At 50.5% G+C, this 24,411-nt stretch overlaps 1 protein-coding gene across 1 annotated transcript in view; it reads left to right on the top strand.

Annotated features, from left to right (window-relative positions):
* The window catches only part of LOC144759127 (uncharacterized), a 79,927-nt gene that overhangs the window by 28,899 nt on the left and 26,617 nt on the right, over positions 1-24,411 (top strand). Inside the window, exon 2 of the mRNA XM_078646472.1 lies at positions 23,101-23,891. Coding sequence (XP_078502598.1) covers positions 23,101-23,891 — 791 coding nt within the window. The remainder of the gene's footprint in view (positions 1-23,100; positions 23,892-24,411) is intronic.

Genomic DNA, 24,411 nt, shown 5'->3' with positions numbered 1-24,411 from the left:
CGCCGCCGTTGTCAGGTGGTGGCGTGGCATCGGGATTGGGGTGAGTGGTGGCAGTATGAAACATAAAAACAGCAGTCAGATAGTGTGCCGAGACCGACGGCAATAGGGAGTCATATGGAGTGTCATGTGTAATCAGTGTGGTGCCGTAGCAGGAAAGGGTGGAGTGGGAGTGCATGTGTCTTCACGTGATTCCCTGTTCCACGCATTTCTGCAGGAAGGAGTGTAGTATGCCCTCCCATTGGTGTGCAATGGGGAACTTCCTGAGCCCCGCCGTTTCCTCCCGCTGTAGAACAGAGTGTTCAGCTCGCGCCCAATTAGTCAGTGACAAGCACCAGTGTCGGAGGTGAGGGGGTGTGGCAGCCTTCCATCTCTTGGTGAGCAGTCGTTTGGCCGTGATAAGTCCGAGGTCCCAGAATCTAGCTTGGACTCTATTTAGGTGAGTGCGTTTATATAGCCCCAGTATACAGGCTTCCCATGTGTTCGGTACATGTTCCCCAGTACAGTGTCTGAGTATCTTAGTCACACCTTCCCAATACTGCTGTAGGGCGGGGCAGAGCCATAGCATGTGAAGGAGATCCGCGCCTATGAGGGAACAGCGGCCACAGGCAGTGTCAGTTACAGAGAAGTATTTATTTATGTTATCAGGGGTGAGGTATGCACGGTGTAAGATATAAAATTGTATGATTTTAAAACGGGGGCTGCGGGGGATGTTCACTGGGCCAGCGAGGATCATGGCCCATTCCTTGTCCGTCCAGTCCCGCCCTCTGTCCGCCGCCCACTTTTCCCGTAGGCGTGCAGTCGCCGGGCATGTATGTAGGAGAAGTGCTTGTGTCAACCAATGAATGATGTGGGTGCCGTTGCTCATGACATGTAAGTACTGTATGAAGTGGTGTGTCGGTGGTTCACTAGACATGTCTCCCCAGGCGGCGGTCAACGCGTGAACGAGAGACGCGTGTGTCAGGAACTGACCAGCCGGGAGGGACGTGTCCTCCGCGAGGGTTGCAAAGGGTATAAGGGCTCCGTCGGAGTATAGGTCACCCAAAGTCTCCACCTCCGCGGTGACCCAGCCGTTCAACCGCGCAGCGGTCAGGGTCCCCGCCGTCGTCGGGGTGCCTAATAGTGGCAATATCGGCGCGTAGGGCGTCGTCGCTCGTGTTAGGCGCAAACATCGGAGGAAGCATTTGCGCGCCACTGCGAGCAGTAGTTGCGATGGTTTGGGAGTCCGAGTCAGCGGGTGGAACAGTGTTTGTATTTGGGGCTGGGACCAAACGGCGGTGTCTGTAGCCGTGTCACTCAGGTTCTTACCACCCAGCCAGCACAACACCCACTGCATTTGTGCAGCCAGATAATATAACTCCGCGTTGGGAACCGCCAGTCCGCCCTCCGTAGTGGGCATGTATAGCTTCGTCAGCGCTACCCGGGGTCGGCCTTTGTTCCAAATCAGGGTTCGGAGCAGAACTTCAATGTCCCGGAACACCCGGGTAGGCACATACGTTGGTATGTTCGCGAAATAGTACAACAGCCGCGGGAGTACTATCATTTTAGCCAAGGTAGTGCGACTAGGGACATTGAGTGGTAGAGTATTCCAGAACCCCACCTGCGCTCTGGTGGAGGCGATCGCCCTCATCAGGTTGCCTTCCAGGATGTCTGTCGGGTCTCGGTAGACGTATATCCCCAGATATCTAAACGTGCTGGGATACCACTGCAACCTTCCCCCCCCCGATGTGTATGTCACATTCGGGAACGTTCGGGTCGAACGAGTAGGCCCCCGATTTGGCCCAGTTCACTCGCAGTCCCGACATTTCCTCGAAGGTGCCGAAAATGTCGGTGAGGGATCCCGGGACATCGGTGAGGTCCCTGACGTAAAGAAGCAGGTCGTCAGCGTATAAGGATACTACATGCAATCCGTCCGCCAACGGTATTCCCCAGTCGGCTCCTTGCAACCGGAGCATCTCGGCTAGGGGTTCCACAGCTAGGGAGAACAGCAGGGGTGACAGCGGACAACCTTGCCTAGTGCCTCTCTGTACACGGATGGAGTCAGAGAGTAATGTCCCTGTGCGGACCCGGACCGTGGGCTCGCGGTATAGGAGGCCTACCATCATCAGATAGTCATCCCCCAGCTCAAACTTTTCCAACGCCGCACGCAGGTAGGGCCACTCCACCGAGTCAAAAGCCTTCTCCAGGTCAAGCACAAGGCATCCCGCTCTCGGCCATTTTCTCGTGGCGTACTCCTGCAGGCGAAATAATCGTCGGATATTGTGTAATGTGTGTCTCGTCGGCACAAATCCGTTTTGGTCGTGATGTACCAACGTAGGCACGAAGGGGGCCAGCCTGCGGGCAAGCGCGGAGGCAAGGATTTTATAGTCCGTGTTCAAAAGCGCGAGAGGGCGATAGGATCCCAGCTGGGTGCTATCCCTTCCAGGTTTGGGCAAAGAGATAAGCGTCGCCTCATTGAGGGTCGGGGGCAGGGCGAAATCGTCAGTGGCTGCGGAAAACATCTTCGCCAGTTGTGGGATCAGGATGACCGAGGCGGCCTTGTAAAACTCGGCCGGTAAGCCATCCGGTCCCGGAGTTTTTCCGTTCGAGAGGTTAAATATGGTGTCTCGGAGTTCCTCGGGGTCAAGCGGTGCCCCCAGTTCGCCCTGTTGCGTCGCAGTCAAGGTGGGTAGCCGTAGTTCAGACAGATAGTTGACAATGGTGGGCAGGGAGACTTGGAGGCGGGAGCGGTACAGATCAGTGTAGTGTTCCGTGAATGCCTCATGTATTTGGCGCTGAGAGTATAGTGTCCTGCCATCCCCGGTTTGTATGTTCGATATCGGAGCTGATCGGTCTTCCCGTGCGATCAGCCAGGTCAGTAGTCTGCCCGGCCTATCACCTTGTCTATGTATCCGGGCAGAGTGTGCCGCAAAGTTGACACATTTCAAACGGTCCAACAGGCGGCCATGTTCCGTGCGAGCTGCAGTCAGTCGGGCGCTCTCACCTCCATCCGCAGGGCATTCGAGGTCAAGCAGTTCCGATTCCAGTCGCGTCAGATCACGTTCAAGCTGGCGTCTCATGTGACCCTGTGTCCCTAGACAATACCCCCGTGTCACCACTTTGAAAGCGTCCCATTCGATTTGGGGGGAGGATGCTGAGTCAGCATTGAGTTCAAAGTATTGAGCTGATTGTGTGAGCAGTGAGTTCCGGAACGATGCATCAAGTAAAACGTCCGGCTGAAGGTGCCAGGTGGGAATGGGGGGATGTGGGACGTCCCATGCAATGGCCAATGTGTGAGGGTTGTGATCAGAGTGGGTGCGGCCCATATACTGGGAATCTAGGACTAGTGGAAGGATGTCTGGGGAAACCATGTATCTGTCTAAGCGGACATGTAGCGCATGCGCACCCGACCAGTAGGAGTACGTGCGTGTCGTGGGGTTGCGGGTTCTCCATGCATCCTGCAGCCGCCATTGTTGGGCCCAGTTGAGGAGAGCTTTCGATGTGACGTGTGCCTGTGCGCTAGGTGGGGGAGCAGTGGACCTATCTAAGTGTACGTCCAGGACGCTGTTATAATCGCCGCCGAGTATCCATGGAAGCCCATGCCAGGGCGCCAGCGCTGTGGAGAGGCTGTCGAGGAAACCGCCTTGTTCAGTGTTAGGGAAGTACATGGAGGCAAGTACTATCGGATGTCCATCGAGCCTACCCCTAACTATCACATACCGGCCTCCCACATCTATCTGCGTGTCCATGACTGCCCAGGGAGTGCCCGGCCTTACCCATATGAGCGCCCCACGGGCATAGGAGGAATATTCGGTAGCGTAGATTTGTCCGCGCCATCTCCTACGCAGCGCGTGTACCTCAGCCTTATTGAGATGTGTTTCCTGTAATAAGGCTACATGGAATTTGTGGCGGCGCAAGTATGAGTATATTTGTAACGCCTCGATGGTGTGTGCATACCTCTCACATTCCATGTACAGATCTGAATCTCAGCCATACCCACTATCTCGGTACGGGGCCTCCGCCTCCTTCGCCGCCCATCCCCCAGGCGACCGACCCCCAAGGCCACTCGTCCCCCCCCCTCCACCCCCTGCAGGCACAGATATCGACATGTTCAACAAGGGCATAGGCAGTACTCTGAGGTGGGGAAGAAGGAATATAACTGGGGTCACTAATAGTGCAAAACAGTAAAAAATACCAAGAGGTCGGCAACAGAACATGTTGCCGTCCAAACACGCCAATAGGCGAAAGTTTAGCGTTCAAGTCTAGGGGGCAGCTTGAGCTAGGTATCAAGAAGGTAGTCTCTCAAAGTCCTATCAAGTGATACCGGACTGTTGCCCTTCCCCGGGCCATCAATAGTTCCCTCCACGCAGTCTACTGCAACCTCCGATTAGGCCTTATCTGGCCCAGTTGTTCTGCCCCTGGGTGACTGTGTACGTATCATTAATGACATCGGGCCAAGTTCCCCAAGCATGCGGGAGAGGAGTGTGGCTACATGACAAGAACGGAGGTCGCAGCAAACCCACCCTCCAATCGCCTGCTTTAGCGTCCATACCTCTCAGGTGAGTACTCACAGCGTCAGGACCTCTCCGTCTGTTTCCAGGGCGGTGAGGGGTTTCTCCATGTGCAGCTGTGACCGCAGCAGTTCAGCAAACGTTCGCCCATGAGTCCCGCCTCCTCCGCCCCGGTGTCAGCTATCGGTCACACATGCCATAAGTCAATGTAGCATGTCGGCCGTTTGTGGCGTGACATCTGGAAGCTCCACCGAAAGTTGAGAATCCGAAATTCCGTAGATGGCTTCATCGTCATCGCTGTGTGCCAATGGCGGACTCGTGGCTCGCGTGTTCTCCGAGGTTGGCGAGGTGCTGATTTGGGAGACTCTCCTGAGGGCGTCTTGTTGTTCCTGAAGTATTTGGTCCATTGGCGGGGAGTGGTGGGTCGCGTCGCCCGGGCGGTCAGTTGCGTGGCCTTTGTTCCTTCGCCTACGCCGTGGTCCGCGGCCCCGGGGCCGCGGCTCAGGATGTTGCGCATTTCTCGGCGCCGTGTCTGTTCCGCTGTCGAGCCAGTCGCTCACCTCCACAGGGTTGTTGAAGAAATAAGTTTTGTCTCGCGCCACTACTCTGAGCTTTGCGGGGAAGAGTAGGGAGTACTTGAGGCCTGCCTCCCGTAGTCGGCGCTTTACTTCCAGAAAGTCATGACGTTGACGTTGGACCTGTATGGTGTAGTCCGGGAAAAACATCACCGTGACGTTATCAATCCGGACCTCCCCGAGACGTCTGGTTTCCCTCAAAATGGTGTCCCTGTCCCGGTAGTTCAGGACCTTAAAGAGTAGCGGCCTTGCGTTGGAACCGGTGGCATAAGGCCTCGTGGGTACTCGATGCGCCCTTTCCACCACGAATTGCGGTGAGAGCGTGTCCGCAGGTAACAGCTCACGTATCCAATCCTCCACGCGTTGAGCCGGCCTGGTGCCTTCCCATTTCTCCGGGACACCGACGAGCCTGATGTTATTGCGTCTCGCCCTCCCTTCCGCATCCTCAGCACGGTCTTCTAGGAATTCTACTCTTGCCAAGAGGTCTTGCACTTGCTTGTCAGTTTGGGAGACAGCGGGACCAAGGTCATTCACTGTCCCCTCCAGTGTTTTAGTGCGATCAGCCAGTTTCTTGTGGTCGTCTCGCAAGTGGGTAAGGTCTATGGCTACTCCGTCTATCTTAGATTCCAGGGACGTCCTGGTTTGTTGAAGGGATTGTTCCAAGCGTTCCATGGCAGCAAGCATGTTGTCTAACCGTGAAGTGACCTGTTCCGCCGCCATTTTGCGTGATGTCGTATCAGATTTTCCTTTCAGCGGGGCTCCTCCGGTGCCAGTGCGAGTCCTCACCCCTCCGGACATGTGCGAGGTAGCTCCACCAGCGGTGAAGCCAGGGGACGGGGTGGCAGTCGTTCCCAGGTTCAGCTATGTCGTCCGGGCACGGGGAGGGTGCAGTCGACGTCTGCTTCCGCGAGGCCGCGTGGACCGTCCGTAGCGTGCTTCCTGCTTGAGGGGCGCAGGTGTACAGCGGTGTGTCGCAACAGGCTGTCAACGTCAGTGTTGCGTGCCTCTTGCAGGCAGCCGAGTCCCCAGGTAGGTGCGAGCCCACAGGTGCAGATGTTCCGGGTCTTCTACCAGGTCAATGGAGGGAATCAGTTCGCGGTCCGCGATCTCCAGGGGGTTCAGGAGTATCTAGCACGGTCTTGGCGTGTCGTCTGGCGGCTGCGCAGCGGAGCACCGTTGCGGCCCCCAAAGTGTAGTTAGTGTGGCAAGTGGGCCGGGCCCCCAGCGTCCATCCCACGCAGAGCTTCACTCCCCGAGAAGGTGGGTTGCGCCTTGGAAGTCCACCACCGGCTGGCACTGTGTCTCGTGGGGCAGCCCCAGGGGAGCTCCAGTTCAGGAAAGCCACTGACCCCTGCTCAGGTCGGTCAACGAGTAGTGAGGAGGTGCAGGGCTAGGCGTGGTATGAGGGCTGCATCCACTCATGTGCTGCTGGCGTGGTCTGGTCGTGTTGGGGGTCAGACCCTTCGTGCAGCCCGGGCACTGACGTGGCAGGGGTGTCAACGGGCGGGGGGTCGCCGCAATGCCTACCAGTCAGGTCAGCGAGGCCCACACGCCTCCATCTCCGATCCGCTCCCCGGTCACCGGCCCCGTCTCTTCTGAAGTGCAGCGGTCAGTGCGTCAGCTGCTCCACAAGGGCGGGTGCCATCCGCATCATGGCGCTCAGGCGGGCGCCAGCCGGTCAGTCCAACCGCAGCAGCTGCAAGGCGAGGGGGGGGGAGAAGGGTGCCCGCCAAGGAGACCAGGCAACGGCTGAGTCTGGGGTCCGAAGTCCGGCCGCCCCCCGAAGCCGCGTTGCGGAGCCAGGTCAATGGGCCTCTGCCTCGGGCCCCCGTCGGCTTCCCTGGTGCTCCGGTCGCAGCAAAGGCCCTCAAGCGAGGCCGTCGCCCCACTCCCGGGCAGACAGCTCCGTGAGCGCAGTCCCGGCCCGCGTCGCCGGTAGTGCAGGATCCCGGTCTCACCCGCGACGTCCGTATGTCGCACTCGGCTCCGCTCCAGCAATGGGGTGAGGGGGGTGCAGGGGGCAGGTCGCCTGGGGACCCCCCGAAGTCCGGGCTCCAACGTGGGTGAAAGCGGGCAAGTCCGGACCCTAGGCCGCGATTTTGGGGCCCTGGTGCACGGCCAAGTCCCCGACCTCTCGTGGCCGCCCTCACCGGTCGCGTGACAGCAAGTCCCGCTTGGGGGCCGCAGGAAAGTCCGGTGCTCCGGCGGCGGTCCTCGAGAATGAAAATCGGCCAGATCGCCGGAGGTGCTTAGTTGGTGGTCCGCATGCAGTTTCAGGCGGTTACAGCTGAAATTGACGGATAAATCGCCCGGGGAAGGGGAGGCTCAGCTCGGAGCTCTACCCGGGTGCTACCGTCCTCATTGCGTGCCTAGCCACGCCCCATTGTCTTTTCTTTCATGAGGATATTTCCTTGGTTACTGTCTTTATTTTTCTTTCACCGTTTACCGATGTCTTGGGCTAATACTCGTCTCTGATGATTCTCTTCCGTTGACTCCTGACTGACTCAGCTTGAATTACCTACACTGAAAGGGGGTAAAGGGACAGTTAAGCCCTGGGACACATTAAATAGGCTTTAACCCCCTCTTCATGCAGAACGTGGTGTGGTGACAGATACAATCCCATCTCCTGACCTAGAACTTTTCCGAGAACCCGAGTCTCACCGTCCTGTTTTGTTCTTTTCCTTTCAAGCCATCTGGGAGACGGACAGTCGAAGGGGATATCAGGAATCACACCAGAAGAGACTCTCCGACCACCCACCAGGACAGCAGCTCAAGAAGAACTCTACAAACTACAAATAAACCGTAACAATTGATAAACACCTAAAGCCTCCTAGCTTCTATTTCTGCCCATCCCTCCCACAATTCCCTTAAACTCAAGTTGTTGGTCACAGTGTTTTGGAGCAGGTGTTTCAATGACTGTCAACAGGCCTGGCCATAGTAAAATCCCTTTAGTTGAAACCTCATGCCCAATATTTTCAACCAACCATACATTTATCACTTTTTTAAATCTCAATCCTCTTTTCCGGAAGGCTCTCAAGACATCCTAAGTGTACGCATATGCTTATCTAAATCTTTGCCGAAAATCAAAGCATTGTTTTGGAAAACCAAAACTTCAGCGAGACCATTCACCTCCTCTGCCCTCCTCCTTTGGAATATGGCTGCTGCAAAGGCGAGACCAGATGGCATCGTGTGAAACTGATCTACTCCATCAGGAGCCACAAATGTCCTCATATGTCTTGACTCCTTCCTCAATAGCACTTGATGATATCCTGAGGCCATATCCAATTTTGAGAAGATTTTTGCTCCAGCAAGTATTGTCATTTCACCTATTATGGGTAAAGGGTGATGTGGGAAAGCTCTGTTTTTGTATGGTCACCCACACATTTTTTTTTCCAGTGCTGATGGATTTGACTCTGAAAGTGCACTGAAACCTGCTAACCAGACACCAGTGCCAGTGCTCACACCCAAACACTGTTACATGTGAATTGGTAACCCCAGTTGGCAAAGACTTTAACCCGCGTACAAGTCACTGGTATGTGGTACCTGTGGAACCCAGGGCAGGGCCATTAAAGGGATCATTATGGCCTGAAGCTCTGTTTGTGCCACCCTGAGTGACCCAACTAATCAGATGTTAGCAGGTCTGCCATTACAGACTGCAGAAACAGTGCAAACTTCTCAAACTCAACTTTGTTTTCCATGGCATCTTTCTTTCTCTGTCTCTGTTGGACTTTTCTGCTGTCTGCCTCTATCTTTTCCACTAATTTTGCATCTCTAACTTTCCATAACTTGCCTCTGCCTCTCTCTGTGCCCCAGAATCTCTGTCTTTTTCACTGCGCCTGTGTCTGCCTCTTTTCTGCTTTTCCACTCTCTCTCTTCCACTGATGGTGCCTGCCTCTTTCAATGCCCCATTCTTTGCCTCTCTTTAGCTTTCATTTATGGCCGTGGCGTAGCCTGCCAGAACCAAAAACAAACCTTAGAAATATTTCCTTGCATTTAAACGGCACTCCCATGCAACAACTTCACGTCGCACAAACGAAAACACGCTGGGGTTAGTTCCACCAAACGAGAAGAATATCCTGTTGTCAAAATCCGGGCCTATTTATAATTCTTGGTCTGTGGATTTGGCACTTTATTTTGAAAAAAATTAGGACAGTAGCAATTTAGTGCAAAAGTCTGATTTGGGTGCCTGAAAAAGAATTCTTTTTAATACCCCAAACAGCTGTGTCAAAGCTTTTCCTGTTGAGCGAGCAGAAAATAAAATGTTAAGATCAATTTTTTAAGTAGCTTTTTTAGTCTATGCTGCCCAGCATTAGTAAAGCCTATTGGTCCAAACAGCAAGGCTTATTGTCTGTGCCAACGCTTGTTTTATTTGGGCTCTGGACCTGCTGATCTCCACCGATTCAGGTGGGGAGTGCGCGCTGAGCGGCGTGGTGGATCCTCCTGCGGCTAAAGTACTACGTTATTGGACAATTTCTTTCCCAAGAGGGGCGCCCCACAGACCCCTACATTAGTCCCAAGGGGTCAGGATACCTCTATCCTGACCCCTCATATCCTATTTACACTTCATTGCCCCACCCCGAAAACCATGTCCCAATTCACAAAATGGCAGCTGCAACTTTTCTCTCGGATTCCAGCCAGACAATCACAGCTTTGCTGTTGGCGCGTGGATCCGCTCCCAAGATATACATAAATCTTTTTTTTTCTTAAAGAACTCCAAAACTACTGAACAGATTTTCACCAAATTACAAAGAGCTCTTTCTGGGACAAGATCTAGATTTTTGCCAAATGTGGTGTAATTCCATTCAGCGTTTTGTGCTGTAGTCCTGTCAAAAATCCTATGGGAATTTGCATGGGGAAAATGTGTTTTGGGACCCCCCCCCATCTCACCTTTTTCTTGGTCCCTGCTTGACGATTCACCCCAAAACTATCTCTCTCTTTCTCTCTGTCTTAGTTAGGTGTCGAAATAAGGTAACAAGCATTTGCAATGCAATAGGTCTCGCATTAGGAAAGTTTGAGCTATTGGTCTTGTAAATGACACATTTTTTATTTATGTGTTTGTTTTCAAAATAGCGAAATTAATAGCTTTGTCATTTTCAATGCCAATACTTTTATCTTTTGTAATTGTGACACCTATAGGCATTTGTAATGCAACATGTTTTGTATTTACGTGACTTAGATGTATTGATATTACAAATAACAATGGCTTTTAATTTTTTTCAATAATTAATACTTAAATAAAAGTTATTGTAACTTATAATGGCAATATCTTAAACTTTTGTAAATAACTTTTGTGAAGAATATGTTCAGTGTATTTTATTGTGATGAAAATCCAAGAACAGAAGTGAAATATTACCAACTTTTTGTGACATTTGTAATAAAGCTTGAAACATTGAGAGAACATATTTGAACCAGTTGTTGTTGAATGGTTGCACAGATTGATACTGTGGTGGCGCTGAGTGATGGTGTGGCGTTTAGTGATGTTATGGTGCCCCTGAGTGATGCTGTGGTGCCCCTGAGTGATGCTGTGGTGCCCCTGAGTGATGCTGTGGTGGTGCCATAGATTGAGTGAGGGCGATAGATAGGGTCAGGGCGATAGATAGGGTCAGGGCGATAGATAGGGTCAGGGCGATAGATAGGGTCAGGGCGATAGATAGGGTCAGGGCGATAGATAGATGTGTGCGGTTGTGTGTGTGCGGTTGTATGTGTGCGGTTGTGTGTGTGCGGTTGTATGTGTGTGGTTGTATGTGTGTGGTTGTATGTGTGTGGTTGTATGTGTGTGGTTGGGTGTGTGGTTGGGCGTGGTTGTGTGCGTGGTTGTGTGCGTGGTTGTGTGCGTGGTTGTGTGCGTGGTTGTGTGTGTGTGCGTGGTTGTATGTGTGTGAGGGTGTGAGTGAGGGTGTGTGATGGTGAGGTGTGAGGGTGGGTGAGGATGAGGCTGTGAGGGTGTGTGATGGTGAGGTGTGAGGGTGAGTGAGGATGAGGGTGTGAGGGGGTGTGAAGGTGAGTGTGTGTGGGGGTGTGATGGTGTGAGTGAGGGTGTGAGGATGTGAGGGTGTGTGATGGTGAGGAGGTGTGATGGTGAGGAGGTGTGATGGTGAGGAGGTGTGATGGTGAGGAGGTGTGATGGTGAGGAGGTGTGAGGGTGAGGAGGTGTGAGGGTGAGGAGGTGTGAGGGTGAGGAGGTGTGAGGGTGAGGAGGTGTGAGGGTGAGGAGGTGTGAGGGTGAGGAGGTGTGAGGGTGAGGAGGTGTGAGGGTGAGGAGGGGTGAGGAGGTGTGAGGGTGAGTGAGGTGTGAGGGTGAGTGAGGATGAGGGTTTGAGGGTGAGTGAGGATGAGGGGGTGAAGGTGAGTGAGGGTGGGTGAGGGTGCGAGGGTGGGTGAGGGTGCGAGGGTGGGTGAGGATGTGAAGGTGTGATGGTGAGGAGGTGTGAGGGTGAGTGTGTGTGAGGGTGTGAAGGTGAGTGAGGGTGTGAGGGTGGGTGAGGGGTGTGAGGGTGGGTGAGGATGAGGGGGTGAGGGGTGAGAGGGTGGGTGAGGGTGTGAGTGAGGGCGTGAGGATGTGAGGGTGTGTGAAGGTGAGGAGGTGTGATGTGAGTGAGGGTGGGTGAATGAGGGTGTGAGGGTGACGAGGGTGAGTGATGGTGTGTGAGGCGGAGGGTGTGAGGGTGAGGGTGAGTGAGGGTGAGTGAGGGTGTGTGAGGGGTGAAGGTGAGAGGGTGTGAGGGTGAGTGAGGGTGGGAGGGTGAGTGAGGGTGGGAGGGGGAGTGCGGGTGTGTGAGGGTGAGTGCGGGTGTGTGAGGGTGAGTGCGGGTGTAGGAGGATGAGGGGGTGAGGGGTGAAGGTGAGGGGGTGTGAAGGTGAGTGGGGGTGTGAGGGTGATGGGGTGTGAGGGTGAGTGATGGGGGGGTGAGGCTGAGGGTGTGAGGGAGAGTGAGGGGGGGTGAGGGTGAGTGAGGGTGTGTGAGGGTGTAAGGGTGAGTGAGGGTGTGAGGGTGAGGGATGGTGTATGAGGATGAGGGGGTGAGGGGGTGAGGGTGTGTGAGGGTGAGGGGGTGTGAGGGTGTGAAGGTGAGTGAGGGGTGAGGGTGAGTGCGGGTGTGAGGGTTGTGAGGGTGAGGGGTGTGTGAGGATGAGGGGGTGAGGGGGTGTGAAGGTGAGTGATGGTGTGTGAGGGTTGGTGAGGGTGCGAGGATGTGAGGGTATGCGATGGTGAGGAGGTGTGAGGGTGAGTGAGGATGAGGGGGTGAGGGTGTGAGGGTGGGGGGTGTCAAAGTGAGTGAGGGTGTGTGAGGGTGAATGAGGGTGTGTGAGGGTGGGTGAGGGGGTGTGATGGTGAGGAGGTGTGAGGGTGAATGAGGATGAGGGGATGAGGGGATGAGGGGGTGAGGGGGTGTTAGGGTGTGAGTGAGGGTAAGGGTGTGTTGGTGAGGGTGTGTTGGTGGGTGAGGATGTGAGGGTGTGTGATGGTAAGGAGGTGTGAGGGTGAGTGAGGATGAGGGTGTGTGAGGGTATGAAGGTGGGTGAGGGTGTGAGTGAGGGTGGGTGAGGGGCTAAGGCGAGTGAGGGGGTGAGGGTGAGTGAGGGTGTGTGAGGATAAGGGTGAGGGGGGTGAGGGGGTGTGACGGTCTGAAGGTGTCTGAAGGTGTGTGAGGGTGTGTGAGGGTGTGTGAGTGAGGATGAGTGAGGATGAGTGAGGGTAGGGTGAGGCGGTGTGAGGGTGAGGAGGTGTGAGGGTGAGGAGGTGTGAGGGTGAGGAGGTGTGAGGGTGAGGAGGTGTGAGGGTGAGTGAGGGTGAGTGAGGGTGTGAGGCCTGCAGTTTTGGCCTGCAGGTGGCGATAGGCGACCACGTCCCGAAAGAAGGTTCACATCACAGGAGGGGGATAAAAGTTTGCGGCATTTAAAAACCAGTGGCTTACATAATGTCATCGACTTTCACTTAAAATAGTCACTCTCAGTGAGAGACGGGTAGATTCCATGTGCGGCAAGAGGGCCTGTAAGCCGACATCACAGGGTGTGGATAGAGGGGAGGGTGTAAGTAGGGAGGGAGAGCGAGAGCAGGGAGATGAGAGAAGAGTTGAAGAGAAAGGCAGAGGGGAAAAGAAATTGTATTGAGGCGGTTGATATAAAGCAGAGAAGAGAGAAACAAAGGGGCAATATGTAGGAAAAAAGGCTTCATTTGTGTAGCTTTCGTGAGTGTCTGCCACCAGGACAATTAAATTCACTCAGTGAAGGCGCTGTTTAACAGTGGGCTATACAAAACTAATCTATCAGGTTTTTTTTGCTTAAAGTCCAAAATCATTGTGTTGTTTGAAAGTTTATTTGTTCAGGCAGTCCTGTATTTTTAGTCATCGCCACTTGTATGTTGGACCGGGGAAACCCATGCTTGAATGGGAACAAAGCTAAGTGCCTACTGTAACGCACAAAGGAATCTATTTCTTATATTCATTTTATTACAACGACATAACTGCCGCCTTCTACTCGCAGTGAAGTGCCTCTCAAAAAGTTTCATACGTTATCAAAATGTCACTCATATAGTGAGATGCGTGATGAGAGATAGCATATGCGGGTATGGGATAAGAGAATCAGTGCATAGGCTAGTAATAGTGTTTATAAAAAAAAAAATTTAAAAGACATTTACCGTAAACCTCTTGTGCTCGTCTGATGGCTCTGATCGTCCAGCGGCTGTTCCAGCGAAAGCAGGCCGGGCTGGGCGGAAGTCAGGCAGCCCTCCTCGAGACAGAGGCGGGGCCTGACCAGAAGCAGGAAGTCGACCGCGACCGGAGCTTCCCAGGAGGCAGGCTGCAATGGCTGGCGCAAGGCTCCGGAGCAGAGAGAGGAGAGCCCTGCATGCAGCCGGCGTCCGCCCGGGAAGCCAAGGAGCGGAGTGCCAGTGTCCCTGTGCCCGTTGACGCCGGAGGGAGCAGCCCGGAGCGGGACGAGTAGAAGTCCGGGTGAGTGGGGCTCCGTGCTTGCGTGTCTGTGTGTATGCAGGGGGTGCAGGGCGGCAGTGTGTATGTGTGTGTGTGTGTGTGCGCCTGTGTGTGCGTGCGTGCATGCAGAGGGGTGGGGGCCACTCATTTAAATGTAAAAGTAAATATGACGCCAAAATAATAAATAAATAAACCAGCAGCTTGACCCATTTATTCACTGTGATGCTTCCGATAATTAAAAATGTGCCTTTACAAAGAAGTGTTTTAAAAAGAATACCAGCGTGCATGTTCATTACAAGACGGCTAGAAATAATTACTCATGATGTTCAAAGCAAGCCTGTTCATTTCAAGCTACCCTCAGCCAGCCTCGGAAAAAACGAAAGTAATACAAAAGCGAAACTGACACTGCCACTGCAGACAATGCTGCGCGCTCCCGAGGTGAAATCCGGCACTGAACACGCTCGTAACACTTTGGTGTCCACTCTCCTAAAAACGGATCACATTAGTTGTCGAGCTGACAGCATTCATGCTTCGCATGAATGCTAACGTCAGCTCGACCTAAAAAGGAACGAAAAACAAACCTGAAGTTCACCAGGTATAATGTACTGAGCTAACCATTACATGTGCCCCCATAATGCACTGCTTATGCCCTCACATATTACATCAATCATGATATGTTAAATTACATCATTGATGAGATCACTTTTGACCTCTCAAACAGCATTACTGATGACATCACTGATGACATCATAGTCATATGCAGCATAAAGTTACTGAATGTACATGTGGAAGTCAATAGCATGAAAATAGTGAAACACAACCTGGATTGTGCTGAGCTAATGCAGAATGAAGACATTAAAATTGCTTTTGTCACTGAATCCTGGACTGATGCGGCCTCTGGTCCGGATTTAGTTAAAGCCACCCCGCCAGGTTATCTCACTTTCACATTAGATAGGCCACAGAAGATTGGCAGTAATATACCACAACTCCCTAAATGTCAATTTTCAACCATTAGTTATGGAGACGTGTGAAGCGCTGGCTTTTAATTTCACTCTTTTTAATTGTCATTCCTTCAGAGGATGCTTAGTATATAGACCTCCGGGTCCTAAAAATACTTTTCTGAGCTCAGTGGGAAGCATATTGGAGGAGAGCTTGTGTGCCAAGGCCTTCACGGTGTTAGGGGATTTTAATTTACATTTGGAAAACCTTATGGACACGGACACTAGAGTGCTAATCAATCTGATGGATGGCGCTGACTTAAAGCAATTGGTGAAGGGACCTTCGCACAAGGCGGGCCACACCTTAGATGGGATCTTCTCTTACCATCCAGCCTTAGAATTTACAAACCTAATACCGGTTCCTTGGTCAGACCATGCCGCCGTTCTGTTTACCATCTCGGTGGCGATGCCGCAGAGGCCTGATCGAATGCCTAAATCTGCAAAGACCCTTAGGGCCTGGAATAAAATAGATGGGACAGTTTTGGATGACCTTCTGACTTCATCTATAGAGGTACTCCCACTGGAGGTGGAGGTGGCGGCCCTGGCCTATACAAAATGGATTGAAAAGGCCTGTGCCAATCTTACCCCTCCCAAACTTTGCCTTTCCACCAGGTGGCAGCCCTCAGTCCATGGTTTTTGGATGAACTCAGAAAGCAGAAACTAGGCTGTAAAAGACTGGAAAGGGTATGGCGCAAAGAATACAAGGAAACTGACAAAAGGCTATTTAGAGAAAGCCTGCTAGTTTATAAAAATAATGGTGATAGTGGCAAAACAAGGTTTCTTCACAAATCGCATCAACTTAGCTAAAAATTCAGCAAAAGAATTGTTTAAAACGGTTTCCTGTCTGGCTTCCCCCAAACCCGCAACTACGCCCCCTAGCCTTGAGCTGTGTGAGGAGTTAGCAATTTTTTTTTCGGATAACGTAGAGATCATCTTAAACGCCTTCTCTGGTCTAGATATGTTGAACCGCCCGCGGACCAGAGTGGAAGACACCGCCGAATATCCCCTAGGGGCAAAATTGGAGTGTTTCGCTCCAGTGAATGTTGAGGAGATAAAGGGACTGCTTCAAGCGACAAAAGCAGGCTCCCCTTTTGATCCATGCCCGGCAGCTGTGATTAAGTTGACCCCTACTCTGTTCAATATCATGTTTACGACCGAAGACTTTCTGAAAACGAGCATCAATCTTGCCTCTATTAAAAAAACAAATCTGGATATCATGGACCCCAACAACTACCGCCCCATAGCGAGACTTCCCCTCCCAGCTAAAATCATAGAAAAGGGGATGAATGTCCAACTTAGTGCATTCTTAACAGCCACCCAGGCGCTAGATCCATCGCAAAACGGCTTCAGAGCCAGCCATAGCACTGAATCAGCGCTAATTAAAGCCACTGAGGAAATCAGAGCAGTAACCGATGCTGGTGGCAGAGCAGCGCTGGTCCTTTTGGACCTCCCTGCGGCCTTCAATATGGTCCACCATGTGTGTTATTGTCCTCCCTTTGTCCATTACTCAAGTTGGATATGATTCTTCCCTTCTTGCCTTGACTGGTGAACAATTTATTTGAACAAGTCTTTGGCGACCAAGTCACTAATGACATCCAGATTATCATGAGGCAAGGATGAGTTATATGTAGCTTGCTTTTTGTAGCGAGTTAGGCTTCCCTGATCTATCTGTGCCCCCTTTCCAAGTAACGCGTCCCTCTATGTCGTTGCTGTTAGACCTGGCATCATTGGCGTGAGTCTCCCTTCCATTTTTGACGGATTGCCTCCTCTGTTTTGATATGCTTTTGCTGGATTTATGCTTTGGGCACCGTGCCACTGCTAATCAGTGCCACAGTGCAAGTTCTCCCTATGTTAAAATTGATATACTGATTGGATTCCATGATTGGGTTATTTGATTTATCTGTCAGCCCCTAGTACAGTGCACCATGTGTGCCCAGGGCTTGTAAATCAAATGCTGCTGGTGGACTTGCAGCACTGGTTATGCCACCCACAGAAGCAGCTTGTAAAGTGTGTCTCAGGCCTGCCATTGCAAGGCCTGTGTGCAGTCTAGCACTGCGATGTCGACTTGGCCAAGTGCACCCACTTGCCAGTGCCTAAACCTTCCCTTTGCTTCATATTAGACACCCCTATGGTAGGCCCAAGGGCAGGGTGCATTGTAAGTATAAGGTAGGACATGCTCTGATGTGTGTAGCATGTTCTAATAGTGAATTACAGCCATTTCGTGTTTCACTATTGAAGGCTACCTGTTCTCATAGGCCAGAATGGGCAGGGAAGATTGTTACAGCCTTACAATCCTAACTGACTCAGGGAACACAGTAGAAATTCGAGTTTAGAATTCCTGAAATCAGAATAATAAACTACATCTTTTAGTACAGTTTATTTTAATATTCTGTGCTTGCAAATACCACGTTTAGAAAGCAGGTATTTGCTTGCCTAACCATTTGAGCCTGCCTCTGCTGAGTTGTGTATTCCTTGTCTGGGTTTGTGAGTGACAAGCCTGGGGAATTCCAGGAGACAGGCTGGGACAGCCCAGTGGTGAATAGAGAGATTTATCCCCAGATGGGAGGGAGGTGTGCACCTGCGACCTGAATAGGGCTGGGCCTTCCCTCTACAATGCTGGCCCCACCTCCTGTGGCTTGTCTGATGTCTCTGCCCTGCACTATGAAAGAGGAAGGGGAATCATGTCAACAGAGTGCTCCAGAGCTGTATCTTCCCTCCCCTGTGCCAGCTCCACCTCCTGTGGGGCGTCTGATGTCTCTGCCCTGCACAGTGAAAGGAAGAAGAGAGTCATGTAAACAAAGTGCTCAGGAACTGGTTTGAACTAGGCAGAGGCATCTCTGCCTTCAGAGAACAAAGGATTTTGGGGTATAAATATTGGGACCCTGGTCCCAAGAGATTATATCACTTCTGGAACAAGAAACGTTTCTGACAAGGAGAAGAACCAAGGAAGCTGCAGGAGTTTGGACTGCCCCTCTGCCAGTTTGCTGGGTTGGCCAGCAGTGGTTGCTTCATTGCCAAGGGAAAGGAGAAGGAACTTTGTAAGGACTTTCATCTACAGAATATTCTCCAAGGGCTTGAACTGTGCTTGCCTCCTGCTGAGGAGTCTCAGGGATAAAAGACTTCACCTCCAGCTACCTCCTGAATTTCCTTGCTGGGAATTCTGACTCCAGTCACTTGGGTGCCGCTGGCAGCTGGAAGCACGACGCATCGAGAAGAAATCGCCTCAATGCCGGAGAAGCAGGTCTTCGTTGCATCTCCCCGGAAGCGTGGGTTCATCAAAGCTGCCTGCTGTCGCATCAGAAGCGTGACAACATCGAGAGAGTCGCCATCGCATCACCGGAGAAGCGTGTCGCAGGGCCTGTCGTGGCTCCAAAGTACAATGTTGTCGCGAGGCTGCCAGGGCGTCATCGCATCGCCGCATCAAGGGCGCCATCTTCTCGCATCGCAACTGGGTCAGCGCATCGCATCAAGGCGCCATCTTGCGCACCGCAACTGACCGGCAATCCGAGAATCTACGCATCACCTTCGCTCCGGTAAGGCTCACGACGAGTCCCCTACTCTGCGCAAGCATTGAGAAAGGACGCGACCATTCCCCCGGATCACGGAACCGACGCATCTCCCCTTTTGCGAGTCCTTTATTTACTTTGCGTATCGCATCCAGGTACTTTGTTGAGAACTTTGTTGCATTTACCAACAACTTGAATTAAGAGACTTTAATCATCTTTTAATCCCTTCCATGCTCATGACGAGCTCAGCTCGTCATGCAGTACACTGCTCGTGTGCTTATGACGAGCTGAGCTCGTCATGCTCAATGGGGATCTGCACAGTTCAGCACCAGGGGGGAATTCCTATAGCATTGAAGGTGTTAAGCAACCTTAAGTGTAGTATTGTGGATTTTTGTCGTTTATGGTCTTGTGTTTAAGTCTATATAAAGAATACTTATTTTTATAAAACCTGTGGTGTGTCCATCTGTAGTGTTTTCACTGTATTACTGTGTATATTCACAAATGCTTAACACACTGCCTCTGAGATAAGGCTGTCTGCTCGTGCAAAGTTACCAAGGGGGTGAGCAGGGGTTATTAAGGAGTGTAATCCCCTTATCCTGACTTAGAAGTAAGGGTCCCTATTTTGACAAAGGTGATAACCATTGCCAACTAGAGACCCCAAATCTAACAGTTGCATATATATTTCTATTATCCAGACCAGCTAATGTCATGAATTATCAGCGTCTCTTGAACACAAGTCATGTTTTCTGTAGTGGGCTCCCCTATTCTCATGTTCATTGGCTTGGGTCTGATTTTATGTTGATATCTTAAAAATGGGATGTGAACAAGCGTCGGCCCCTACCCCGTTGAAACGGCATCGTAACTTAGGAAGCCCGGCATCAGAACTCGACCCTACAGCGTCCCTGGCAACCAGAACTCCACCCCCCTGTCCTCCCTTACAGGAACTAATGGGAACAAGCGAATGACCTGAACAAGCGAATTACCCCGGAAGTCCCTCCCTCTACCCGATGCCGGAACCAGGAAAATCCGATCCCAAAGAGAGAAGGGCATTCGATGCGGCGGACTCGTGGCAGGAGACAGCGAGCGGAGAACCCGAGAAGGCGAACAGAGGAGACGAGGAAGACGGAGCATTCGAGCGGAAGACCGGAGGCGAAGAAGAAGACGTCTGAACCGAGGACTGGTGGAGTCCCCAGGAGGTGGCTGGAGAGCAGCCGCAACTCGCGGAAGAGTTGCGGTGGGGCATGTGAGTACCCTGTCTCCTTAATACATTGAAAGGCGTGTGTATAGTTGTAAATAAGAAACACCCCACTTTGGAGTCGCACTGTCACTGTATATAGATATTGTATAGCAGAACTATTTCACACGGGCACTGTTGTATAAAGATTCCCCCCACATACCCTTTACCCCTACACCCTCTGTCTCCCCCCCTCTTCGTATCCCAGCTCCCCCCCCATACCTCCCCTCACACTCGCTTTAACCTCCCGCACCCCCTGGTGTTGGTAGAAAGACTGGGTCAGTCCAATTCTCGAGGACTAACTGCCCCTTATCTTCTCTCATTTATATATACCTCCAAGGACACCCTCCAGACCGGCCAAGACCAAGATCCGTCATCGAGACGACTAACGCGGCAAAGCCCATCCAGAGCAGCCCTCCAACAGCCAGCCCGACAAGATAACTCCCAGGGAGCCTTCCTCATCTGCACTATCCTTTGGTTTCAGCGCTATTTTTGGAACTAACTGTGTCAATCAATAAACAAAGCTAAACCATAGCACACTATATCCGGCCTCCACGCCTGGTTTTCCGGTCCGCCCTAAGCCCACGATCACCTGGAAATGTGTCAATTCTATATCAACTGTAATCTAAGTCCCTACTGGGGCAGAAATATCAGCCAAGGTTATGAATATTTAGTTCATCCATTGTCAGTTAATGTTGTGATGAGTTAATAATGGAGAATTAATTCATATCTCACCTTGCTCTATCACCTTTCTCTTCCTATGGGGTGAGTTATCTTTTTGTCTTAAAGTTGCTCTTTCCTGTCTTACTCTTCCTCTCTTTGTGCCTCTTGCTTTTGTTTTTCCTTTTTTATGATATTCCTTTGTCCGTCCTTGTCTCAGTAACCCGTACTCAGCGTAAAAAGTGTCACATAGGTTTTTTTTCTAGGTAGTTGCTAGCAGAGTTGTCTGAGTCACCTTCTGAGCTTGATTCCTCTGTCAGAAGTTCATGTCGTCTGCGTGTCAATGTAATTTTGACTGCTCTCCTTACTTATTCGTATCATCTTAAAAAGTTTAAGGCTCTTCCAGTACAGTAGTCTTGCTTTTCCCTTTAGAATTTCCCCTTTTGTACCCTTTACCTCTTCCCTATCACTTGTTCGTCATTCTCGTTGTCCTTAAGTTCAGCTCTTAGTTTCAAGTGCAACAAATGCGAGGTTGGAGAACTCCATCAGACTGCAGACTTAGAACTGTAACAAAGAAAAGAAACAAGTTAGCAGGCCTTTTCCATCTGTGAACTCATGATCTGGAACAACATCCCTGTATCCATCAGGACCGCCCGACATTGCTCCCGTTTAGGAAAGAGTTGAGGACTCCCTTCTTTAAAAATAACTTATGCTCATCTTTGGCTCTAGCTTTACGCTAGGTTTGCAGTATAGAAATAACATATAGATACATACATAAAGAAGCTGGCCTAGCATACACTAACGTTTGAGTACTTTTGAAAAAACTCTTGCAAAAATGTTCATGGGAGTGTTGAGAATGGTTATCCCACCAGAGCACCCCTGGCATCCATTTAAGATTTGAATGTTGTCTTATCAAGAGTAACAAGTCCACCTTTTAAGCCAATACATCACTGCAAGCCTTAATGTAGATTGTTGTCTACCTCGTAGCAGTCACTTCCTCAAACAGTTAGCAAACTACACGACCCATCAGTAGATGAACAGTCCCTGCAAGTTTACAAAGACAAAGTTAAATATGCATCCAGTGTTAAACATGCACTCATGCTCGACATTATCAGAATTGAAAAGGTATGAAAAATGAGACCTTTTTTTGCACCGGCACAATTTGGCATATGGTTTTGTTCTCGTGCAGAGACTAGGGGTGGGCGGAATTTGCGTATTCGTGTTGCGCAAAGCTCAGCGAAATGGTAAAAAATCTTTGCGAGCACGCAGAAATCTGCGAACATGCAGAATTGCTTATTCCGCCCGTTCACAATGCTTTTTTCCTGTTCGCGAACGCTGTTTGCGTGCTCGGAGGGAAATATCTCGCCAACACGCATTTTGAAAGCGTGAACAAGCAAAAAATTCCACGAACCCACGGATTGTGGAAGTTTGGGTATTTCTGCGTTCTCCGCGGAACATGAAATTACCCAAATTCCGCCAGCGGAACTGAATTTACCGCCCAGGATGAGTGGAGACACCACATAGAAATACCACATGCTGAGTCCACGTGTGATAAAGATGCAACACTGGCTTTTCTACCCAACATACCTCTGATATTTGTAAAGCAGAAACATGTGGTTCTGTGCATCCTTTCATAAAATATTTCTCTGGTGACATCTATGCAAGGAAGAAGCCCAGATGTGCTTAATTGTAATATTAGTAACTCAATTAGCCATTCTTTCCTTCTAATCAATCAATCAGCAGTTTATAGAGTGTGCTACTCACCCACGTGAGATCTCAAGGCACTGGGGGGGGGGAGCAGGTCCGGGTCAGTCGAAAAGCCAGGTTTTGAGGTCCTTCCTGAAAGTGTGGAGTGTTGGGGAGCGCCTGATGTTGACCGGGAGCTCGTTCCAGGATTTGGCTGCGATGTAGGAGAAGGCTCTGCCACCGGTTCTCTTTCTGCGGATGCGGGGAACCTCTGCCACGGCAAAGTCAGTGGAGCAGAGGTTCCTCTTGGGTACGTGGACAACATACTCGGTTGTTGAGGTATGTGGGTCCGATGCGGCTGAGGGATTTATAGGCGTGGGTGAGGAGTTTTAAGGTGATCCTCTTCTCGACGGGGAGCCAGTAGAGGCTTCGTAGGTGTTGGGTCATATATTCGTGACGTGGTGTCCCTAGAATGAGCCTGGCTTCGGCGTTCTGGACCTTACAGATTCTTTTAAGTTATTGCACAACCTGTGATGTGCCACAGCATACTGCAAATGGAAAATGTTACTCACTTGCAAGTACTATCAGCTTGTCATGTTGCAGGCTCACATGCATCACCCACGTGCTGTATGGTTGGAAAGTATATAGGTTGCTCAGATTAAGCAGTTTATTTTTTTGATTTTACACATATAAGCAGTCGTACTCCGATGGAGAAAACAACACAATAATTTAAGTTGAGGTCTGCGCGCTGATGCATTATGCCTTTCTGGTATGGGATTACAAGTCGTTCTCCAGATCAAAACTCAATCTTTAAATTTTTATTTTTTTTAGTAGTCAGAACCCACGCCATGAGAGATCACCACATGTGAACTGTAGTACTACAAGCAACAAATGATTGTTTACAGGTAGTAACATTGTCCTTCCTTCCTAGATATTACTGTCCACCTATCTCATATTATAACCATGCATTTCTTTCAAGAAATTTTTCCCATGTATAATTTTCAGTGTTCATTTCATTCTGCAGCACAGCAGTCGCAGACAGAAAGTATGAATGGGAAAGAGAAACATAAAGCTTCTGGAGGAAGGAATAATTTTGCTTATAAAATGAATGAAAGAAAACACCAAGGAATACAGAGGAGGGAGAATTTTAACAATAAAACCCTATTTGCAAGGCAGAAAGGAATACGCACCGGCCTAAGAACTTATGCCTGTGCTGAGTGTAAGAAGACATTTACTGGAAAGACGCATCTTTTACTTCACAAACAAACACACACAGATCGGTATCCCTACACTGAGCATGAAATGAGGTTTGCTGATAAGGCAACACATGAAAAAACTCACAAAGGAGAGCGGCCCTTTCACTACAATATCTGTGAGAAAAGTTTTACTCAGAAGGGAAATCTTCTACAACATCAAAGCGTACACACAGGAGAGAGACCTTATCACTGCACTGTGTGTTCCAAACTCTTTTCTCGGAAGGCAACCCTTGTACGGCATCAAAGTGTACACACAGGAGAGAGGCCTTATCACTGCATTGTGTGTTCCAAACCCTTTTCTCTGAAGGCGACCCTTGTACAGCATCAAAGAACTCACACAGGAGAGAGGCCTTATCACTGCACAGTGTGTTCCAAACCCTTTTCTCAGAAGGCACACCTTGTACTGCATCAAGGAACCCACACAGGAGAGCGGCCTTATCACTGCACTGTGTGTTCCAAGAGGTTTTCTCGGAAGGCGACCCTTGTACGCCATCAAAGCGTACACACAGGAGAGAGGCCTTATCACTGCACTGTGTGTTCCAAACCCTTTTCTCTGAAGGCAAGCCTTGTACGCCATCAAAGAACACACATCGACAGCCATGACAGCGCACGGGATATGGAAACTGTTGTATACAAAAGGTGCTCCTGAGCAGCATCAAATAACACATACAAGATAGAAGCCTTCTCAAAGCTCTGCCAAAAAACCTTCATTTAAAAAAAGAAATCTGATCTTTTACATCATCTAAGAATCTACAGCTAAAGTTAGACCTCCTATGACATCTAACAATCCTTCTGAATGTCAGAAGAGCTTTGAGTTAAAGGACAAACTCTAACGTTCGCAGCGTCTCCAAACAGAATGTAGGTTCTTCAACGTCACTAACGTCCCTTCACCAAGCAACACACTTCACAGAGGCTGTTTCACTGCGAATTAAACCTGTCAGACTCTCATGAAATGTGTGCAATGTTGAGGACATGTTACCAAGGGTGGATTATAAACTAAATGTGAAGTCAAGTGTGTGGAGCTGATCTTTGTGGATGACAAACACAAGCACTATGTGTTTTTAAAATACCCCTCACAC

The sequence above is a fragment of the Lissotriton helveticus genome, chromosome 1_1 (assembly GCF_964261635.1).
Source record: "Lissotriton helveticus chromosome 1_1, aLisHel1.1, whole genome shotgun sequence".
Lineage (NCBI taxonomy): Eukaryota > Metazoa > Chordata > Amphibia > Caudata > Salamandridae > Lissotriton > Lissotriton helveticus.
Note: the sequence above shows the minus strand (reverse complement) of the source record. Positions and strands in the feature narration are given on the sequence as shown.